At 44.6% G+C, this 21,878-nt stretch overlaps 2 protein-coding genes across 2 annotated transcripts; both read left to right on the top strand.

Annotated features, from left to right (window-relative positions):
- Positions 1-188: 188 nt before the first annotated feature.
- LOC123396647 (E3 ubiquitin-protein ligase MIEL1-like) lies at positions 189-5,180 on the top strand. The gene is made up of 12 exons (XM_045091525.1): positions 189-479; positions 739-826; positions 1,866-1,910; positions 2,003-2,035; positions 2,127-2,204; positions 2,282-2,325; positions 2,401-2,441; positions 2,903-2,985; positions 3,058-3,149; positions 3,269-3,338; positions 3,515-3,553; positions 4,673-5,180. Exons 1-12 carry the CDS (start codon positions 385-387, stop codon positions 4,829-4,831), a joined length of 867 nt encoding a protein of 288 aa, XP_044947460.1. The 5' UTR covers positions 189-384; the 3' UTR covers positions 4,832-5,180.
- A 3,447-nt stretch (positions 5,181-8,627) lies between these two features.
- On the top strand, positions 8,628-9,442 carry LOC123396779 (putative glutaredoxin-C14). The gene has a single exon (XM_045091606.1). The coding sequence runs from the start codon at positions 8,812-8,814 to the stop codon at positions 9,121-9,123; it is 312 nt and encodes a 103-aa protein (XP_044947541.1). The 5' UTR covers positions 8,628-8,811; the 3' UTR covers positions 9,124-9,442.
- Positions 9,443-21,878: the final 12,436 nt, after the last annotated feature.

The raw sequence follows: 21,878 nt of genomic DNA, 5'->3' as shown, positions 1-21,878 counted from the left end.
CCTCAAATCGGTGATCTAGAACTACGCTAATGACTTATACACCGGAACGGAGGGAGTAGCTACATTTCGGAAAATCATGAGATCCATCTCCAACAATTTATGAGATGATGACACAAGGGGACAGTTAACAATTAAGGCGGTGGGTCCAACTCCGGGCTTGGCGACGGCCTTCCTCTTCTTCGTTCCGGACCAATAAAGAAACAAGAGGGAAGAAAAAGGATTGGATTTGGGGCTTCTCCACCTTCCTTCCTTCCCTATCGCGCGCCATTTTGACCCATAGCCCCCTTCCTTTACTCGTTTCTACCACTCTGCCATCGACTCCTCCTCTTCCCCTTCCCCTTCCCCACCACCATCCTCTCGCCGCCGCCGCCGCCGCCGCCGGGGATGGGAGGAACGCACTTCGCCGGTGACGACCTCGCCCACGAGGCCACCGGCGACGGAGACGTGTGCCGCCGCGACGTGGGCAAGATGGAGCACGGGTTAGGCAGCGTCCCCTCCCCTCCCCCCTTTGCCGCGATTCGTTCTTCCCGTTCCCGTGGATCGAATTTGCCCGATTCCGCGCGATTGCCCCGTATTTCCGTGGCGTCCGCCGCGTTCTTCGTCGCGATTTCGCTCCTTCGCCTGGTCCGATTGGTTCATTTCTTCGTCCCGTGGGACTTCGTGATCCATCTCTGCTCTTCTCCCGGGTTTCGTTTCGTCCCTCGGACCCGATTGCGACTCACCCCTCTTGCCGCGCAGGTGCGAGCATTACCGGCGGAGATGCAAGATCGTAGCACCCTGCTGCAAGGAGGTGTTCCCCTGCCGCCATTGCCACAACGACGCCACGGTACGCTGCTAGTTATTGTTTTCCTCACCACGCCCACATAATTACCGTGCTCGTCCATGTGGAAACCAAGTAAGCATGGTCGTACAGCAATTAGCACCACCTGCCCCATTTACAGTTTCGCTGGGATGCTAAACAGTTATTGGTTACTGCACTATGAACCTTGTTTTGTTTGTAACAAGCGATAGAAGATATATGGTTTATTTCGTGCTTGAGAGGGAACTAAATCCCCCCGGAAAAGGCCCCATCGTCCCAACTCCAAACAAGTCTAACATGCCAACCTCACAAGTCGAGTTGGTTCGTTGATATTGAATCGCTATGGCTCTAAATTTTGATTAGTTTTGATCTTAATTTCCTTCATTTAATCCTTTTGGACAACTTGTTTGGTTGAAATTATGCACGATAAGTCGTCGTGTGAGATTGTAATTACTGATAACATATAATCTTAAGGGTGCTGGCAAAATAAATGTAGAAACATAACTGATCTTCTTGATAGATTGAAAATGTAAATTAGCAAAATGGGAATTTGCCAGACTCATTGAGAACAGTTGCTCTTATTGGAGTTTAAACATTTCCATAGGAAAAATAAATAAAAGAATTAGACCAAGGGGGAAGACGCCTCCCTGACTTATTCTTAAAGTGGGGCGATTTGCTCTTCACCAGGGATCATATTTGCTCCATGTGATTGCCCCATCTTTCCATGGCATCTGGCGCGTTCCAATCCTTGTTGCCATTTAGCTCCTTTGCTTGGTCCTTTCCGTGGCGCTCTTATTGGATTTTAAACATTTCCCTTTGAAAAAAAAAGAATCAGACCAAGGGGAAGACGTCCCCTTGACTTATTCTTAAAGTGGGGCGAGTCTGAACCAGGGTGGGTGGATTCACAACCATGTGTGCCACCAAGGCACCCTTGGAGAGTTCTCTTTCCCTTGGAAAAATATAGCTGTTAGATGTTGATGCTTGATAGTTTGCATAGAACAGCTAACGTGCAACAAACTGCATTTATTGAATCTAAGTAGTTTTGATAGCATTGTCTTAATTGTAGGCTTTGGGTGATCGGCATAATATATGTCGCCAGGATGTTGAAAAAGTACGTCTCTCACACCCTTTCATTTTCTGTACAATCAGTAACCTCAGTAGGTTCATAAATTATGAATGATTGATTGTCCTTTTCTGCTACAGGTAGTGTGTGTACTCTGTGATACTGAACAACCGGTACGACTTAAATCTACACTTTTTTTTTTACTTTGTAATCATGTCACATAGGATGCCATTATGCTCAAACTAAAACTCTTGTGTTGTTCAGGTGTCACAAGTGTGCGTAAGATGTGGAGTCAATATGGGAGAATACTTCTGTGATGTATGCAAGTTTTATGATGATGACGTAGGTCTCAATTTTGTTTCCTGTGGTTATGTACTTAGTGTGGTTCGTATCTGCTGATGCATTGTCTTTTGCTACAGACAGAGAAAGGGCAGTACCATTGCCATGATTGCGGCATATGCAGGTGAGCTCTTAACACTATCTTCACCTGTATCTTATCAAGCAAAGTTTTAACCCTGTTTCCATTCAAATCAACCAGGGTTGGCGGCAAGGAAAATTACTTCCACTGTGCAAAGTGTGGTATGCTATAATCATGCTGGCTTTGTGTTAACTGTTGTTCCAGACTCATGACAATGCCATGATTGATTTGTGCCTTTGAGTAATCTACATGATGCAATAGCATAATACTTTTTCCTGAAACTTTCCGTGCTCCTACTGGAACTGGAACTGGAACTCCACTTGTATTCTTTATGTAACTACAATGGATCATGCCTTAAAAATCATGGGGAACAGTTGACGATAATCTCATGAGCCTATTTGTGTACAATTAATGAGTCCACTATCTAGTCTTAATCATGTGATATCTAGGTTATAGAAAATTTACCAAGAAAGAAAGATCCCTGTGTAAGTTAAAAAGTTATATTTGTTCACTTGTATTTTAAATTTGCCGATGGTACATATGATGCCCAGGATGAATTCTTGTCTAGTAATACTAATATCAATATGTTTAGTTTCGTAACTATTTTTTCTGCAATAAATAGGGTCATGTTACGCTGTTGCGTTGCGTGATAACCATCAGTGTGTGGAGGATTCAATGAGACAGAATTGCCCAATCTGTTATGAGGTAACATCAGGAACTTGTACTGTTTCACTTATTAAAACTATCGAGATGTTAATAGTGAAATTTCCTGTGCAGTATCTATTTGATTCATTAAAAGGAACAAGAGTTCTTAACTGTGGACACACGATGCACATGGACTGTTTCGCTGAGATGGTGGACCATAATAAGTAAATCATTTCACTTGTGTTAACATGGATATATACGTGCACCTAGTTCTTCCTTTTTTCAAAACCTCTCTGATGTTGTCGCTTTTGTTGTAACTATTTATTGGCTTATGATGCCGCAGATACACTTGTCCAATATGTTCCAAGACAGCTCTTGATATGACAGTTCACTGGGGCATGTTGGATCAAGAGGTATAACATTTAGTATCTTAATAATTTTAGATATTACTATATGTGCATTACAACAATCAGTCGACAAAATATTCATCGTATTCTGACCTTGTGATGCATTGATGCTCAGGACAGCTCTTAATATTTGGATATATTTTGGAGCTTGCTTCATTAATGAGTTGGTTTTCCTTTTGCAGATTGAAGCAACAATTATGCCTCCTGTATATCGTTACAAGGTATTCTCTTGTGATTGAACTATATAGTCCAACCAGACATAGCTTACATTGCCAAACTGGTTCATGCTAGTGCATGAGCCAATCTTATGTTGCTCGTTGATATATACCATATTTACCAGATTCACGATTCATTTGGTTCGCGATTCAAATTTGCTACCTCATACGAATTGGATTTGTTAGGGGGTATACATTTCCGATTCGCGAATCGAAGATTGGGTTTGCGAATTCATTGTCTCCAGTTCGCAACATGGGAGTGTAATAGACATAATAAAGCAATAAATATTTTTCCTAGTAAGCACATACTAGTTTTTTTTTTTTGAGAATATTTAAGCACATATACTAGCTAACAACCAAACGGTAGAAGAACTCAGAATCATAAAAAGCTAAAGAAAAAAAATCTTTCACGGGTAGGGCCAAACTAGCCCAACGAGCACATGACTCAACCCTAGACTACATCACTATGCATACACACAAGGAATCTCTCTGGAATCCACTTGTGCTCTCGTTGTTGCGGCGGCCGGCGAGCCGCCGGCCTGCCGTCACAACATGGCTGCAGCCTTTCTCGTCCTTCCTCCACCTCTTCGAAAGATTGGCTTCCCATCCACCCTGACTCCAACGCCATCTTCCTTGCAGCAATGATCAGCCGCGGCAGCCTGCTCATCTCCTTTGCTTCCGCCTCCATCTTGTCCGCGGCAAAGGAGAATTCCATCCTTCCGCCCCATATATTCCCGGGTTTGCTCCAGTTTGACGAGTCGGGCACTGAATTTGCATTGATCGGAGCAAAATCGAACCCCGATATGGATCGATCGATCCAGATCGGTGTTCGATGCCGATCTTAGCGAATCGGGTAACTTCGATATATACATTCAGAACTATCTTCACTAGCCATACTTTCAGAATCACATGGAAATCATTTTCTGCCACTTATAATATTGACAAATTAGCTTTCTCACAGAAAATAAGCATCCAATGGTGGAAGTTCCATTATACTGTGTTTTTGATCTATCTGAACCTTTGAAGAGATGAGATGACCATTGTCATGCCAAGCGATAATTTTGTGTGTGCATATAGTAGTTGAGTCAGGCTAACAGTGGTTTGTCCTTGTGCTGAATTTTGCAGGTTTGGGTTCTTTGCAATGACTGCAACAAAGTCTCAGAAGTGGACTTCCACGTGATTGGCCATAAGTGCAGCCATTGCAACTCATACAACACTCGATCGACGTCGCGGCCTGCAGATTTATCAGGAAGCAGTTCTCCGTCGACAACAGACTCATCTTAAGACAGACAAGCTGTAGAGAATACATCATACTGGTGTATCACCTGGTCTGTGCAACCAATGCCAGAACCATACACATAGAAGAAGCATTGTTTCGCGGCATGGCCCGTCTAGTAGTGTCAACCCCATCCCTGGGCCATTGCCGCTTTACCATTTTACCAAGATTCAATTCATCTCTTGAATGGTCAGCTACTAGCGTATTGCTGCAAACAGCATTGCTTGATTATATTCCCCAGGAGTTGAATTCTGAGCTACTGTAATCCATGGGAATTGTGTGTACGCTGCTGTTGTCATGTCCCTGATTGTATCATCCTCAAAATTTGAGAGAAGTTTATTAGATTTTTACACCAAATCTTTAGCGTGTGCTGTGTTGAGGTTTGGTTTTCATCAGTCTTCTAGAACAAACCTTGGTCAGTTGACTAAACCATACCTTACCTGCAATAGGTATGCATCCAGCATCCAGCATCCTGCATTCCCAGTGCCATGCTCGTCGTTCTTCATCCCTCGCGACAACAAAAAATCATGCATATCCCTCCTTAGGTTGGAATTTTAAGGAGAAAACATCCACAAGAGGGTTCTCTGAAGGTGAAGGTGAAAGTGTGACGATTCACTGGAGTGATGACAGGCATCAGTTTCTGTCCATGTCCAAAGTTGGAATCTAAATCCTTAAAAGCTGGGTAGGATGTCGTTCAAGGATAGAGGATAGATTGTGATATGTTAGGATCTGATGAGAGTGCACACGTATGTATGTATATTAGACATGGACGGTATTGGTTGTTGTTAGGGTTTCAGGTAATCAACAAGCTAGCTAGGTTCATCAAACAATAAAAAGCCAAGGAATAAGATCCTCTTAGGTGTCGGCACCTCAAGGCTGACAGCAATGTACAGTAGCTAGGTTAGGTCTTTGTGATCCACATGTCAATTTGCCAAAGAATCAGAATCAATGTACTGTTCAAATGTACTACTAGGCGCTTCCCTAACTCTCCAGATGCATTTCAAAGTACTCTGTATCCAAATATAAGACGTTTGTGCAGTTGAAATTGAACTGAAAAACGTCTTATAAATAAAAACATCTTATAAAATAAGAACGTCTTATATTTGGATACAGAGGAAGTATTTGTTAGTACATCTCTGACATACTTGTTTTTTTAAGGAACCAGCAGGAGCTCTGTCTTTTTCATATAAAAAAATAAAAATTGGCCAGTTAATAAGGAAAACTGGCCGAAAACCGATACAGCAACGACCCCACACACCGGCCGCGCATCTCTGACATATTCAGTTGTGCATAAAATGCATTTAGCACTCTTTCTGTCAGCGTGCGCCACATGCAAGCTTGAGAATTTCTCCTATTTCAGCAATGTGTGGTGCATGCTAGATTGATCTGAAGAGCTGCACTACACATTCTTTTTGCAGGAGCCAAGGCTAGGCTAGCCCTTGAGACGGCGAGGAGCCAGGAATTGATGAAGAACCATAAGATCCTTCAGGAGCTAGCCATGGAGATTGCCACTACATAACACTAGCCTTTTCTTTCCAGGTGAAGAGCATCAAGGCAAATCTAGAGGATAAAGGATATCTCTATCAAGATATATATCCATTCGTAACACCGCGAGGTTTGCGTCATGCATTAAAACTGCAGATAAAGAATGGGAAAAAAATCTGGTAATATATATCTGACTTTCTGTAGATGCTTGCAACACCATGCATGTGGCAACTGTGTGGTGCCACACGCAGCATCTCTCTCTCTGTACTTTCCTTGTTTCGGCAGAGCTTTGTAGGATCGATTCGGTGAGGATGTCAAAGAAAAAGCAAGGATGACACCCTCGTCGGTATCGCGGCGCCTCATATCTGATACGGCCAGCCAGATGATGATGATGGGCGTTGCTCAAAGCCGAAGCAGCTAAATCTTGAGAGAAAAAGCAGGCAGGTTGGACATATTCTGTGCTTACAGATAAGGCAGTGTGAGTGATGAGAGATTGAGAGCTCTGTCGACGATGCTATTCTCTGAACCTGTGGCGACCCATCGCTGGTTAACTAGAAACAAGGTGAGCCTGAGGTTTCCTTACAAGCAAAGTATTGGCCGTACCATATGGGCATTCCGCATCATTGTCGATACGGTTCTTGTTGTCGCAGGTCATCGACACGTTCTCGCCATTCTCCACTGCAAATCTTACAGCTGCTGTACATCTATACTTTTGCGAAACTGACAGGAGCACTGCATTTCGATTAAGTACTCCCTCTGTTCCTAAATGTAAGTCTTTCTAGAGATTTCAATATGGACTACATGCGGATGTATATATACATATTTTAGAGCATACATTCGCTCATTTTGGTCCGTGTGCAGTTCATATCGAAATCTCTAAAAAGACTTATATATTTACGAACGGAGGAAGTACTAGAAAAGAGTTCCTGAAAAAAGAAGTTAAGGTGGGAAAGAGTGACCTGTTTGTTAAGTAAAAACCGGCAGAATTGCTGTTCTGATCTGACAAAAACCAACCTGTTGACCTGTTGTAAACACATGAATTGCTCTTCTGTTTTCCTTGGATACGGGCATATGGCCTAACACTCAAACGAGGAGAGAAATCTTGAAAAAAGGAAAAAAAAACCTGCCTTGGAATTTCATACTGAAATTTCATCCCTTTGGTTTGGGTGCTTTGAGATAATATATATGAGCACACTTTGGATGATGAGATTCATATTCCGAGCTTTTTACTTTCCAGATTTCTACTTGATGCACCGGTCAAATCTTAATCTGTGACCTGTACATTTTGTTCATCCATTACCCATGGTTGCATGAGTCAATTAAGATTGACCGCTCCTTCAAGTTCTTTATTAGTTCTCCTAAAGATTAGTCATGCATGTAGTGCATGCTCAAACGGCCAAATAGATGTCAAAAGCAGAACCCGTCCATAGGCATATATATGAGATTCGCTCTAGCTAGGTCAACACAATCGATGGGATTATTCCAGTCGTGTTTGGGTCCATGTTGATCAAAACACAGCTCCACGCGCGCATTATCTAATCTGATCTCCCTCTTGGATACTCCCTCCGGTCCTTTTTTGTTTGCGTTTAGGGTCCAGCTCACATACCAATGAAAGAAGAGTTAGGTAAAACTTGGACTAGTTTGCCCTTGAATTGCTAGAAGGAGAGTTACTCGACGCATGCCAACCATTGGTCCTTAATTCTTGCGCCCACGTTACTCCTCTTTCTGCAGGTGTGCATGCTGGGTCTCTCTCTTTTTCATCTCTCTGCATGGGACTCTCTCTCCCATTCTGCATGCATGCATGTCTTGGGAAGGGACGAGGGACACGGGAAGGAGAGATGAAAATTATTATAGTTGCGCATGCGGAAGAGTTCAGAGGGGCACTATTGGAAAGAAGAGTAAAAATATGCTAAGACGCAGAGCATTGCGGAAAAAGTGAAATTTTCTTAGACGCAAACAAAAAAAGGACCGGAGGGAGTACCAACCAACCAATATGCTTTTGAGCAAACCAATGGCCCCAATACCAGGCATGCTAAGCTATCAACTATGCATGAATGGTCCTAGCTAGCTAGCTAGAGATTTCATTTGTTTCTTCTAGAAAAATCCAAAAATTGCCCTTTGTACAATGTTAAAGATGGCTGCTAGCTAGATCACACTGGTCTGTTCCAAACACTTCCTGATCTTACTTGCACTGGATATTCCAACCCATGCATGCATGCATGCATGCATGAAGGGCACCCTAGCTAGTGCATACAAAGAAGCACCACCCTTTTGTAGCTCTATAAAAGGAAGCCACCCCCGTGCTAGCAAACCATCCAGGTTTCCTCTTTGGCATCACACAAGGCAGCAACAACTAGCTATAGCCTATAGCTAGCTACTCAGAGGAAAGCTAAACCATCACATTTCAAAGTTTTCCTCGAGTCCTCCTCAAAACTAGCTAGCTTTAGAGACCCGTGCCCGTGCGCGCGTACACATAACATAACCCAGTAGCGTTGGAAGGCAGATGGACCGCGTGATGAAGCTGGCGTCGGAGCGAGCGGTGGTGATCTTCACCCTGAGCTCCTGCTGCATGTGCCACACGGTGTCGCGGCTCTTGTGCGACCTGGGCGTGAATGCGCTGGTGCACGAGCTAGACCAAGACCCTAGGGGAAAGGAGATGGAGAGAGCTCTGCTCAAGATGCTCGGGAAAGGCCCGTCAGTTCCGGTGGTGTTCATCGGCGGGAAGCTTGTGGGCGGGACGAACAGGGTCATGTCCATGCATCTCAGCGGCGAGCTGGTCCCAATGCTGAGGAATGCAGGTGCCCTCTGGCTATAGAGGAATGCATGCAGGTGTGCCGCTTGGGAAATAAAATTTTGTCAAAGAGTGTCAAGTATATGCATTTTCTTATAGTAGAATAATGACCTAATGACCTAGTTAGCGTCGACCGAGCAGGTTTTTTCAATCCTGTTCCGGCGGTAACAGGTGCTAGGAGCGAGTTTTACGTACGTACGGGTGATGTTCGTGTTGTAATCCCAGTGCTATCTGTGCAGGTGTACAACCCTTTTTTCTTTCAAAGAGCTACTAGTTGATAAATACTGTATATGTGTAACCAGTTCATTATATTATCAAATGACACGTGCACATCTTTGACGTACAGATTTTGTAGTTGCATTGCAAATTGATCATCATATAGTTTACCATCGTCTCCTGTTCGTTATTAAAATTATTTTACAGTACGGCTTTGGTTTGCCACGTCTAGGCGCCATCGGCCTCTACTACAATGGCTCTGGGGCACGTGCATGCGTACGAGGTGTTGAAGGTCCAATGATGACGTTCGAGTCTTCGCGAGGTGCAGCGTTTCGTGTTTACACATATACTCCCTCCGTTTCTAAATATAAGTCTTTAAAGAGATTTCATTAGTGGACTATATACGGATGTATATAGACATTTTTTAAATATAGATTCATTCATTTTGTTTTGTATGTAGACTTCTAATAAAATATCTTAAAAGACTTATATTTAGAAACGGAGGGAGTATATGGCTTTGGTGATGTCTCATGTGGTGATGTCCATGTCAAGGTTATGCACGTGACCTGTTTGTTTCCCGTCATGCATGTACAGTTTTGAATGCCATCTGGAGTATGCCATGGAAAGGCTTGAATTTCAATGGAATTTCAATGGAGAAAATCCAGTTTTGACCTTTGTTGCTTGTACCTAACAAACGGTGGAATTTACATTTTGCGTCTATGTTAAGGGCATTGCATTTGAAATTTCTTAGACGTATTCTTCGGGATGAAAACCAATGACTCAACCTTCAACAATTGGATCGACGACAACTTTTGGGCATTGGATGCGCCATTTTTGGGGAATCTTGCTCGTAGTTCGTGTAATGTCTAGAACAGTGATGGCGTTGCACTTGTTTTGTTGCGTGCCGCGTCGTCTGTCTTTGTTTTTACCTCTTTTTCTCTTTCTCTTTTTCGTCGTATGCATCCTCAATGTTTTGACTAGTTCTTGATAATTAATGTGCAGTTGAAGAGGTTAAGTGTAATTGAAAACATATTGTTAGTAATATATATATTGTGCACACGCCTACGCAATATGAAGATTGCGTCACATCGCATTACATTTATTGTAGGAAGGTTTCTGCATACACCCCACTAGAAAAATTTAAAATGGAGTATCCTCATGTGCTAATTGATATTAGCTAGAAATTAAAGTTGGCTAGCTCCATGATGTTTATAATAGAAGCCTATACAAATAAAATCTCTTATAACTAGATATGTTATTTTTCTTAACATACAAGCATGCCAAATCAACATACGTACTATACATGAAAAAATGCCCACCTCAACAATATGGTCGTACATGAGAAAACACTCATCTCAGCATGCAACCATGCATGGAAAAACTATTATGTTACTTACATTCATTAAGTACAATAAATCTTATTCATTTGCAGATTTATTTGTCACATTACTAGCCAGCATGTTTATGTTCCAAACTCATTGAAGTATATTGCAACCAATTTTCACAACAACGTGTAAGATATCATCTTGTATTTAAAATGTATGTTCCCATTAAAAAAAAAGGTCTAGAGCCCATATCCAGCCTCTGATGGTTTCACCACGCCCACCTCTAATCCAGAAGTACAACCACGATACCCTCTCCAATAAAAGCACTCGGACTCCAATCCCATATGGGTGGCGCTTCGTGCGCTTTTGCATACGCGCTTTGATGTTTTTCATCATCACTAGTACTCCCTCCGGTCCTTTTTTGTTTGCGTTTAGGGTCCAGCTCACATACCAATGAAAGAAGAGTTAGGTAAAACTTGGACTAGTTTGCCCTTGAATTGCTAGAAGGAGAGTTACTCGACGCATGCCAACCATTGGTTCTTAATTCTTGCGCCCACGTTACTCCTCTTTCAGCAGGTGTGCATGCTGGGTCTCTCTCTTTTCCATCTCTCTGCATGGGACTCTCTCTCCCATTCTGCATGCATGCATGTCTTGGGAAGGGACGAGGGACACGGGAAGGAGAGATGAAAATTATTATGGTTGCGCATGCGGAAGAGATCAGAGGGACACTATTGGAAAGAAGAGTAAAAATATGCTAAGACGCAGAGCATTGCGGGAAAAGTGAAATTTTCTTAGACGCAAACAAAAAAGGACCGGAGGGAGTACATATACCCGTACGTTGCAACAGAAGTGTTGGGTTTAGTCCCACATTTATTGTGGAAAGAGGCATAACAAGACTTATAAGGGTGAGGGTGTCCCTGCTAACAGTCTAGTTTTTTGAGAGGAGAGGGCCCAAGGTCTGTGATAAGTCGGTGTTGCTCTCCGGTTGGGCCTGTTGACGCATGTGAATCGCAAACATCGGTGTTAGCGGACCCGGGATTGCGTAATAGGAAGAAAATAATTTTTCACATCCTTAGCTCATGTCTCATGAATTCCTTGGTTGCAACACCATAAAAGAAAAGAAAAGGCACTTGTTTTTATAATTCCATTTATTATTTATTTATAGTTGTACACAATACATCATAAATGATATATACAAATAGCACTACAATTATCAATCAGGTTTGATAAGGTGGGGTTGCATGAGATTATGGTTGTTAAAGAGAATATTGGTCTAGAAAGAATCCATATGTTGACATCAACTAAATTGTAACTTAGCCGTTATCATATCAAAAGTAGATTTAATTACACGTTACCTCAAACACATGGTGAGCAGTTCTAGAGGTAATGAAACACCTATGATAAGTGAAGAAAAAGGTTTCTCCCAGAAACCAACCGATACATCCAGCTCGCTGGGGTCACAACACAAGCAAGGCCAAAAATAAAGAAAAGAGAAAAGAGAAACAAATGCCGACACCGGCAAATTGACAAGGAGAAGAAGACCGGCAACCGCTGCACCCGCCGGAGAAGTACCACCGCGTCCCATCAATCCGAAGCGTCCCGCACCAAACAACACCTCCAAGAAGGAACACGACGATGCCGCCGTTGTTGCCCGATCAAGTCTGTTGGGGCATAGTTTATGCCTAAGTAATTTTGGTGATTGATGACAGTACCGTAAAGGACTAACCATGTGTGTTAAGGTTTCAGATAACACACGTCAACGGCACAAGACGACTCGCCTCCTCATTCATGGAACGGAAGCACGACGCTCTCTACGATTCTCTTTATTTGAGTCATAGGAAAGCCGTACTATTAAGAGGGGAACCGTAGTGGAAAGGTTTGGGTGGAATCTATCTTTGCACGCGCACACTTCACATATTCTCCCTTACCTTCATCTTTGGAGCGGCCCCCGCCACTGTGTTTCTTTCCTCCTTGCAAAATGGTCCCCAGCGGTAGTACCGCCCCTGGTCAGCGGTAGTACCGCTCCAGGAGCTTAGTACCGCCTGCCTAGCGGTTGTTCGTGGACGGACCTTTTTGCGAAGACTTTCTTGGCGATGGTAGTGCCTTTGCACTACCAGGGGCCCAGCGGTAGTACCGCTGGAGTGCCAGCGGTAGTACCGCTAGTTGGCGGTAGTACCGCTAGTTGGCGGTAGTACCGCCCCTGGTCAGCGGTAGTACCGCTGCAGCGAGCGGTAGTACCGCTGGAGCTCGGGCAGAGAGTGGGAAAACGGTTGGATTCCCCCCCACTATATAAGTGGTTCTTCTAGCTGTGGAACCTCATCTCTTACCCTCTCAAGCTCCATTGTTGCTCCCTAAGCTCAAAAGTGCCCGATCTCTCTCCCTAGCCAATCAAACTTGTTGATTCTTTAGGGATTGGTTGAGAAGGCCTAGATCCACACTTCCACCAAGAGAAAAGTTGATTCCCCCACCAATCCCTTGCGGATCTTGTTACTCTTGGGTGTTTGAGCATCCTAGACGGTTGAGGTCACCTCGAAGCCATATTCCATTGTGGTGAAGCTTCGTGGTCTAGTTGGGAGCCTCCAAGCTTTGTGTGGAGTTTGCCCCAACCTTGTTTGTAAAGGTTCGGTCGCCGCCTTCAAGGGCACCTATAGTGGAATCACGGTACCTTGCATCGTGCGAGGGCGTGAGGAGAATACAGTGGCCTTAGTGGCTTATTGGGGAGCATTGTGCCTCCACACCGCTCCAACGGAGACGTACTTCGTGTCAAAGGGAAGGAACTTCAGTAACACATCCTCGTCTCCATCGGTTCCACTTGTGGTTATCTCTAACCTTTACTTTGTGTATGCTTATGTTGTTGACTATATCTTACTTGTCTTAATAGCTCTCGTTGTTAGCTCCATTAGGGTTCACCTCATTGTCGTAATATTTGTGAACCCATATGTTGTTTACCTTAACTTGCTAAGCTTAATTAAAAAGTGATAGTTGTCTATTCACCCCCCTCTAGTCAACCATATCGATCCTTTCAATTGGTATCAGAGCCACGTCTCTTTATTAAGGATTTAACCACCCGAAGAGTATGGAAAGCGAAGAGGGAATTAACCATGGGCAACCCGAGGCCATGGACTTGACTTCGGTCACAAGGGACGACTTGAATACGGCTATGGCCGCCCTCAAGACATCCTTGACGAACGAAGTCAAGACCATGCTTAAAGAGTTAAATGAGGGATTTAAAAGTTCACCCGAACCGGCTATAGTGGTTAAACCCACCGTCACCGATTCGGAGGCCAACTCCTCTAAGGAAGCGGCTAAAGGTATGCGACCTTCCTCATCTCACTAAAAGGAGGAACAGGAACAAACGATCTCCCACCCTCATGGACATCTTTGTCAAAGAGGGTGAGGGGACTCAGAAGGTGAACAGGAACAAGGTGGACTATGGAAACCTCAAGAAGGGCAAAACCATTCCTACTAACACAGCCAGTAAATTCAATTCTTCTTATGTCTTATGTTGTGCTAGTGATGGGCATGTTTATGCCAGATTTGTTGGTTCCTACGATGAGGATATTGAATGGGCTATCTGGGTTCCTAAGACCCTTGTCTCTAACATGAAAGGACCCATTAAAAAATGGGTACCTAAAACCAAGCCTTGATCTATTGCAGGAGTTTGCTTCCGGTGGGGTGTCATGGTTGCTCGATAGTGGAGCAACACATCATATGACCGGAAGCAAGGACTTAGTGGTGGATGTGCATCCTTCTCCATCTATGCCCACCCATGTCCAATTCGCCGATGCATCCTCTTCAAAGGTATTGGGATTTGGTAAGGTGGTCGTCTCTCAAGATTTATCTATTGAGAAGGTCATGCTTGTTGAGTCACTTGCCTACAATTTACTTTCGGTTCGTCAACTCGCAATTATGGGTTTTTCCACATTCTTTAATCTTGATACCGTGGTCCTCCTGAGGAGCAAGACTCTTAAAGTAGCCTATGTTGGATATGTCGAAAATGGTCTTTATGTGGTGAACTTCTCAAAGCGACCCACTAAGACTGCGACATGTTTAATGGCTAAAGTTGAGGTGGGCTGGCTTTGGCATCGCCGTTTAGCTCATGTCAATACGAGATCTTTGCAAGTCTTCTGACAGGGGACCATATTCGTGGACTAACAAATGTGAGTTTTGATAAAGATCGTGTTTGCAGTGCCTGCATTGAAGGAAAGATTCATGAAACTGCTCATTGTCCAACGACTCTTATCTACACTAAGAGGCCATTGGAACTTCTCCATATGGATCTGTTTGGTCCTCCATCATTTGATAGTCTTGGAGGCAGAAAGTATTGCTTAGTGATTGTTGACGACTACTCAAGATATACCTGGGTATATTTCTTTAAAAAGAAGAGTGAAACTCAACAAACGGTCATCAACTTTGCTAATGAAGCGCAACGTCAACATGAAGCAAAGATCTTGATGATTAGAAGTGACAACGGCACCGAGTTCAAGAACTACACCTTAGATGAGTTTCTAGGTGATGAGGGAATAAAACACCAATATTCTGCACCATATACCCCTCAACAAAATGGCGTGGCAGAAAGGAAGAACCAGACCTTGATAGACGCTGCAAGGACAATGATGGCAGAATTCAAATCTCCATATAACTTCTGGGCAGAGGCCATCAACACAGCATGTCATGCATCCAATCGGCTCTACATCCGCAAAGGCTTGAACAAGACTCCGTATGAGATTCTAACTGGAAACAAACCCAATCTCAAGTACTTCTGGGTATTCAGTTGTAAGTGTTTCATTCTCAAGAAAGGTGCACGGTTTAGCTAAATTTGATTCTAGAGCACATGAGGGTATCTTTGTTGGTTATGCTACAAACTCTCATGCTTACCGTGTCCTCAACAAGTCCACCAGACTAATTGAGGAGACGTGTAACATAGAGTTTGATGAAAATAATGGCTCCCAAGTGGAGCAAAGTGGTCTTTGTGATGTAGGTGATGAAATTCCTCCCCAAGCCATAAGAAGAATGGGGATTGGTCAAATACTCCCCATTGAGGAACCCCTTGTGGCCGAAGGAGAAGGAGAATGCTCTACTCAAGTGGAGCCATCACCTCCACAAGCCCCACACGCATCCGATGAACAAAGAGAAGACTCTCAACAAAATAAACAAGCTCAAGGTCAAGATAAATTGCCCAACAATGATGATGTGTCTCAGGATATTCAAGCACTACCCCAAGACTCCGAACCTGCTCATGATCACGATCAAGTGCAACCCCGAGATCCAGACCAAGTAGAAGCACAAGATCAAGATCAAGAGCAACCACAAATACAAGAACAAACTAGTGAACCTGCTCAAGTCGAATGAAAAGATGATCAGGAGACTGTCTCACAATTCCCTTCTTGTCACGCCCAAGATGCGACCCTATCCTCAATTTGGCACGAGGGCCTCTTCAGGGATATAAGCGCATCTCGTCGTGTCGCAAGAATGGATATCGTTACAAGTACATGTATTGAAAAGAAGAGATATATAAAGAGTTGGCTTACACTCGCCACAAGCTACATCAGAGTCACATCAGTACATTACATAATCATCAAGAGTAAGAGCAGGGTCTGACTACGGACGAAAACAAACGAGAAAAGAAAGAACGACGTCCATCCTTGCTATCCCAGGCTGCCGGCCTGGAACCCATCCTAGATAGATGAAGAAGGAGAAGAAGAAGCAACTCCAAATGAACAATCAGCGCGCTCGCGTCAAATAACCTTTACCTGTACCTGCAACTGGTGTTGTAGTAATCTGTGAGCCACAGGGGACTCAACAATCTCATTTCCAAAGGTATCACGACTAGCAAAGCTTAATGGGTGAGGTATGGTTAAGTGGTGAGGTTGCAGCAGCGGCTAAGCATATATTTGGTGGCTAAACTTACGAGTACAAGAAATAAGGGGGGGGGGAAGATCTACGCATAGCGGACGTGAACTACAGATGATCAAATGAATGATCCTGAACACCTACCTACGTCAGACATAACCCCACCGTGTCCTCGATCGGAGAAAGAACTCACGAAAGAGACAGTCACGGTTATGTACACAGTTGGCAAGTTTTAATTAAGTTAACTTCAAGTTATCTAGAACCAGTGTTAAACAAAGCTTCCACGTTGCCACATAACCGCGGGCACGGCTTTCCGAAAGATTTAACCCTGCAGGGGTGCTCCAACTAGTCAATCACAAATTACCACAAGCCGCATAGAAATCCTCAATCACGAAGCTCGCGATCTCGTTGGATTCCCTAGTGGAAAACCTCAACTCTGAGATTACCCAAAGCATCACCGGAATCCCGATGCACAAGATATCTCATCAAAGGTAAAACTAATCCAGCAAGGCCGCCCGACGTGTCGACGATCCCGATAGGAGTCGCGTACCTTGTTCTCAGGACACGGCGGATGAGCTAGACGTCGTGACCGCTAAACCTCCGGGTGACCAGAGGGGCGCCGGACATCGCTCAGGTGGGACCAACACTCATGAGGAGCACTGGCCCGGGGGTTGATTAAATTATCCTCGGGGCCCGGGAAGTCCCTATGCAATTTTATTAGGTGATTAGGCAAATGTAGTACCAAAGTTGGGCCTTGCCAGACCAGCTTTAATCTAAAACGAATTATCAAGGGGGTCCCCATAACAACCCCGATCGTGTTAGTAGCGCTCAATTATGGAACATAACACCGGTAGCCGGAAACTAAGGGGGCAAAGGTGGAACAAAACACCAGGCTAGAAAGGCCGAGCCTTCCACCTTTTACCAAGTATATAGGTGCATTAAGTTAAATAGCATTAAGTATGGTGATAAGACAAGGAACCCATGTTATCACATGGAAGCATCTGCACCTGCAACTAGCAACGCTAACACAGGGTTAAGCAAGCGGTAACATAGCCAATCAGTGGTTTGCTAGGTTGAACAGGTTGAAGGTTATCATGGCAATGTTGAGAGGCTGATATTTAACATGTGGTAGGAAATGAGACATAATCGATAGAAGCGATAAAACTAGCATGGCAATGATAATAATGGTATCTGGGGAAATGATCATCTTGCCTGAGATCCCGCTTGGAAGAAGAATGCCTCCGTGAAGCAGACGAAACGACGTAGTCGAACGGGTCCTCACATTCCGACACGCTTGCGGAACTCTATTGAGACGGGGAAACCGGAAACACAAATCAACACACGAAATTCACCACACGATGCACAACACATATGATACATGAGCAGCTGAATACATGCAAGACACGACATGACAATTCACACAATCAAACACTACACATTAAGTGAAGCTCGATATGCAACGAGTTGCATATCGACGAAACTCCACGTTGAATTATTTAGTTCACTCCCGTTCAGGTACACGGCTATATTAAATGTTGTTGAACATGGGACGAGGGTGAAGCACAATTATTCTACCTAGCTAGGCATTTTAAATGAGGCCGGAAATGTCATATAACATCTCCGAAATGACCCCACGCGTTAAACTCTAATTCTGTCCAGATCTGAACTAACACATTTAACAGGTTGTTAAACAGCAAAACAAATAGGTTATCGTGATTCTACGTGTCAAGGCAAGCATTCTACACATAAAGATCATCTCCAACGGAGCTACGGACAAATAGTTACGACCTAAACCGTTTTCAACACGTCGACACGCAAATCGAACCAAACAACACACCTAACAGTTTTAAATATGCATGAGAGTTGGAAAATAATACCCTACGCAAAATTCTACATCTTCTACATATCTACGATTTTTGCATATGAGGCGTCGTTAAAAAGTTATAAGCATTTTAAAATCAATCATCTATAATCCCTAGCGCAACCAAGAAAAAAAAACAGGGATAAACAACATGGGGCTTAGCTGGGATTTGTACCAGGATCCCTCGGTTACAACTCAACAGGCTAACCAATTGGATACACCGAATTTATGTTAATAGAAGTAGTGTTACGCTAGGTGAAGCACAACCTGCAGCGACTCTGACGAAAAAGCTGGCAAAATAAACATGATGCTACTGGGATTCGATCCCGAAACCTCATGGCTGCGTGCGTGGAGTGCCTACCACTAAGATAGCCAAGTGTTCGTGTCAAATTAGCAGAGCTAAGTTAACTGAACCATAAACTCTCACGAACCTGACGAAAAACAACGCTAGGCTGGCTGTGCTCGTGGTGGAGTGCAGGTGGTGACACAACTAGGCTAGGCTGAGGAAGAAATGACGGCGGGGCGGAGGCTCACCTCGCTGGATTAGGCCTGCTCGGGCTCTCGTGGTCCACACTCACGAGCTGGAGCTAGCCTCGCTCGGTCAACAAGCACAGGGGGCGCTGGCGTTGCTCGTTTTCTCTGAAGAACAGAGGAAACTTCAAACAGCAAGGGAGCACCACGGAGGACGACGGCACGCCGTGGATGGGGCAGGGAGGCGAGCTCGATGCAGATCCGAGGGATCTTGGCGTCACGGATCCATTCCCGGTGGTGGCGGCGTCTAGCATCGCAAGGCCGGACGACGACGAGCTCCTTGGGGCAGCGGCCCTGGTGTATTGCACGACGTCGAGTACGACCATGACAGCACCGTCGTGGAGCTATGACGGGCGGGTTCCGTTCGTTCCTTGGCACATCAGAAAAACCAACGGAAGAGGGAGAGAGATCAAGAGAAGAAGAGAAAGAGAGAGGGAGGGAGCAAGGGCGATGGGGCTGGCCTGGATTTGGAGCTCGCGGGGGAACACATCAGCGGAGAGAGAGGCGACCGGGTCCTACGCAGCTCCGGTGAAGGGGGGGGGGTGCTGCAGGGGACCTGCTGGTCGGTGATGGTGGGGAAGGGAGGATCCAGCTCTCAGGGGCACCACATCTGGCCGGCGATGGAGCTCCAAGGCAGCAACATGCTCCTGTCCATGGCCGTGGTCGTTCCCTGTCAAACGAAAAGAGAGAACCAAGGTGAGAGAGAGACAAACGGACACAGGAAGGAGAGGGAGCGTAGGAGGGGAGGTCAGGATGCAGGCGGGGCGCAGCACGGTGGCGAGCGGGCGGAGGAGCTGCGGCTCGGGCAAGGCGCGGCCTTGACTGTGGAACTGCTCGAGGTGGTGTGGCAGCGGGAAGGAGCGGGGGTCCCCAGATCAAGGGAGGAGGGAGCTGCGGCGAGCTGGTTGGTTGGATTGGATCTGGGACGATCCCGAGAAGGGAGATGGAACAAGGGGTGGCAGCGGCTGGGTGATTGGATGGGTCATTCCTCCTAAAATCTAGGTTTGGCTCTATATATAGCTAGTGGTTAGATATAGGGGCATCTGGACCCTCCGATTTAGATCGGATGGTCGAGATAATAAGGTTAGGGAGTGTAATGGACAAACCGATGACGATTTGCGGTAAAACGGGGTTGATCCGGATCCAATGGTCACGACCGCCGGGCTCGGGTTCCGGGAGGTTTTCGGACTGGATTGCGCGCAGGGTCGATGCACTGTGCAGAGGGGCTAGACGGAGATGAGAGGGAAAATGGCACTCGGCAACGTATTTTCTTTAAATCACCGGAACACGTCCGACGATAGACCGAATACGGTGCCGCTACGGTCGACCGTTCGGTTACCAGACGGACTCCGATCGCGACGAAATTCGACAAGCGGCCTACCTATATAAAAATAACACCGCACGACAAATTCCAGCTCAATCGGAGAAAGCATTATACACACTTTAAAAACAGGGTTACGACGGTGTCGCGGGCGCGTGCGAGTGCGGTCGGGCTCAGAACGGACAACGACGAGAACCGGCAACTACTAACGGATGCAAGTTTTGAAAACTGGCGGCAACGGAGATGCCGATGCAATGCAGATGATGCGAATGATGTGCTGATGATGCGACAAAAGAAAATAGACACACGACGAAAACGGAAAGAGAGGGGAATCTTCTGGAACGTCGGCATCGGGCTGTCACAACACTCCTACACTACAAGAGGATCTCGCCCCGAGATCCAAGAATGAAAGGGGGAGAGGATGAGAAAGAACAAGAGGTTAAAACTTAGTCGCTTCTTTGACAAACGAGTGAAACCAATGATCCTTGAAGGTTGCAAAGAGATGAGGAATGATGAGAGAAAGAAGCAAGAATTCACGGAAAATTTCGGCAGCACTTCCGTAGGAAAATGGGATAAAAAATTCGAAAAGGTAGGAGAATTAGACAATATTCACAACAAACAAGTAAATAGAGCACGGGAACACCATGATCTTGATAGAACAACAAGATAGACCCAAAAGAGCAATATCACAATGCCTCCAGAACAATAGAATATGAACTAGCTCATACGTAAGAAGAGAATAAAGAAAGAAATGACAACTATCATCACGACAGAATTGAAGAGCCTCCGGATAGAGAATTGACGGAGTAGTTGGAAAATCAATAACGAAAGAAACAAGATAGTAGTGGGCTTACGAAAACATCTCAACAAATATGAGGTGACAAACAACCACTAAAAGAAACAAGGATAGATTGGGAGCAACAAGATAAGAACAATTCTTACACCAAAAGGATACATTGAGAACTTGGATTAATGACAAGCACCATGATAGCAATAATCCATAGGAAAAGCTTTAGGTGAAATCCAAACCAAGATAGCTCAATGAAGAAATCATGGGTTGCAAATATCTCATGATCATAGAATTGGTGGGTTTAATTATCTCGTTCTTGAAAGGAAATCTCTTCGAGGCTCCTACACTAACAAGAATGCTATAATACCACCTCAAAGGATAACGGAAGAACAAATGCACCGGAAATGGAAGAGAAAGAATACTTGAGGTATTCCAACAGGAATCTTGAAGAACACATGAGAATGAATCACATCCTTGATGAACCACCAAGAAGGACCTCCGTATACAAATGAATGATGCAACGATATGAAGGTCGAAAAGAATAAGATTATGACCTTGCCAAGATTTAGAAGAAGCCTCACAAAGAGATACTTAAAAGAACTTGGAACTCCGAAAAGAAAGACAAGCACAAGAGGAGCGAATCGATATCATGAGCCACTCCGGAAGAAGAATTGAAATATCTTGGAAGAAGGAAGAAAAAGAATAAGAATTATGTTATGCTAATCCTTCACCAAGTTTAATTGATGACAGGCAACGGATTTAGCATACCACCTATTCTACTAGAAATGAATCTTGAAGAGGTAGAGAGATAAGCACCACTTGAGGCATAAATGAAAGAAGCACCGGTAAGAATTCCAATTAATGGAAAAACTAAGAATTAAT

Source organism: Hordeum vulgare, chromosome 5H, assembly GCF_904849725.1.
Source record: "Hordeum vulgare subsp. vulgare chromosome 5H, MorexV3_pseudomolecules_assembly, whole genome shotgun sequence".
Taxonomy (NCBI): Eukaryota; Viridiplantae; Streptophyta; class Magnoliopsida; order Poales; family Poaceae; genus Hordeum; species Hordeum vulgare.
The sequence above is the reverse complement of the archived record's forward strand: the minus strand, read 5'-3'. Positions and strand labels throughout refer to the sequence as shown.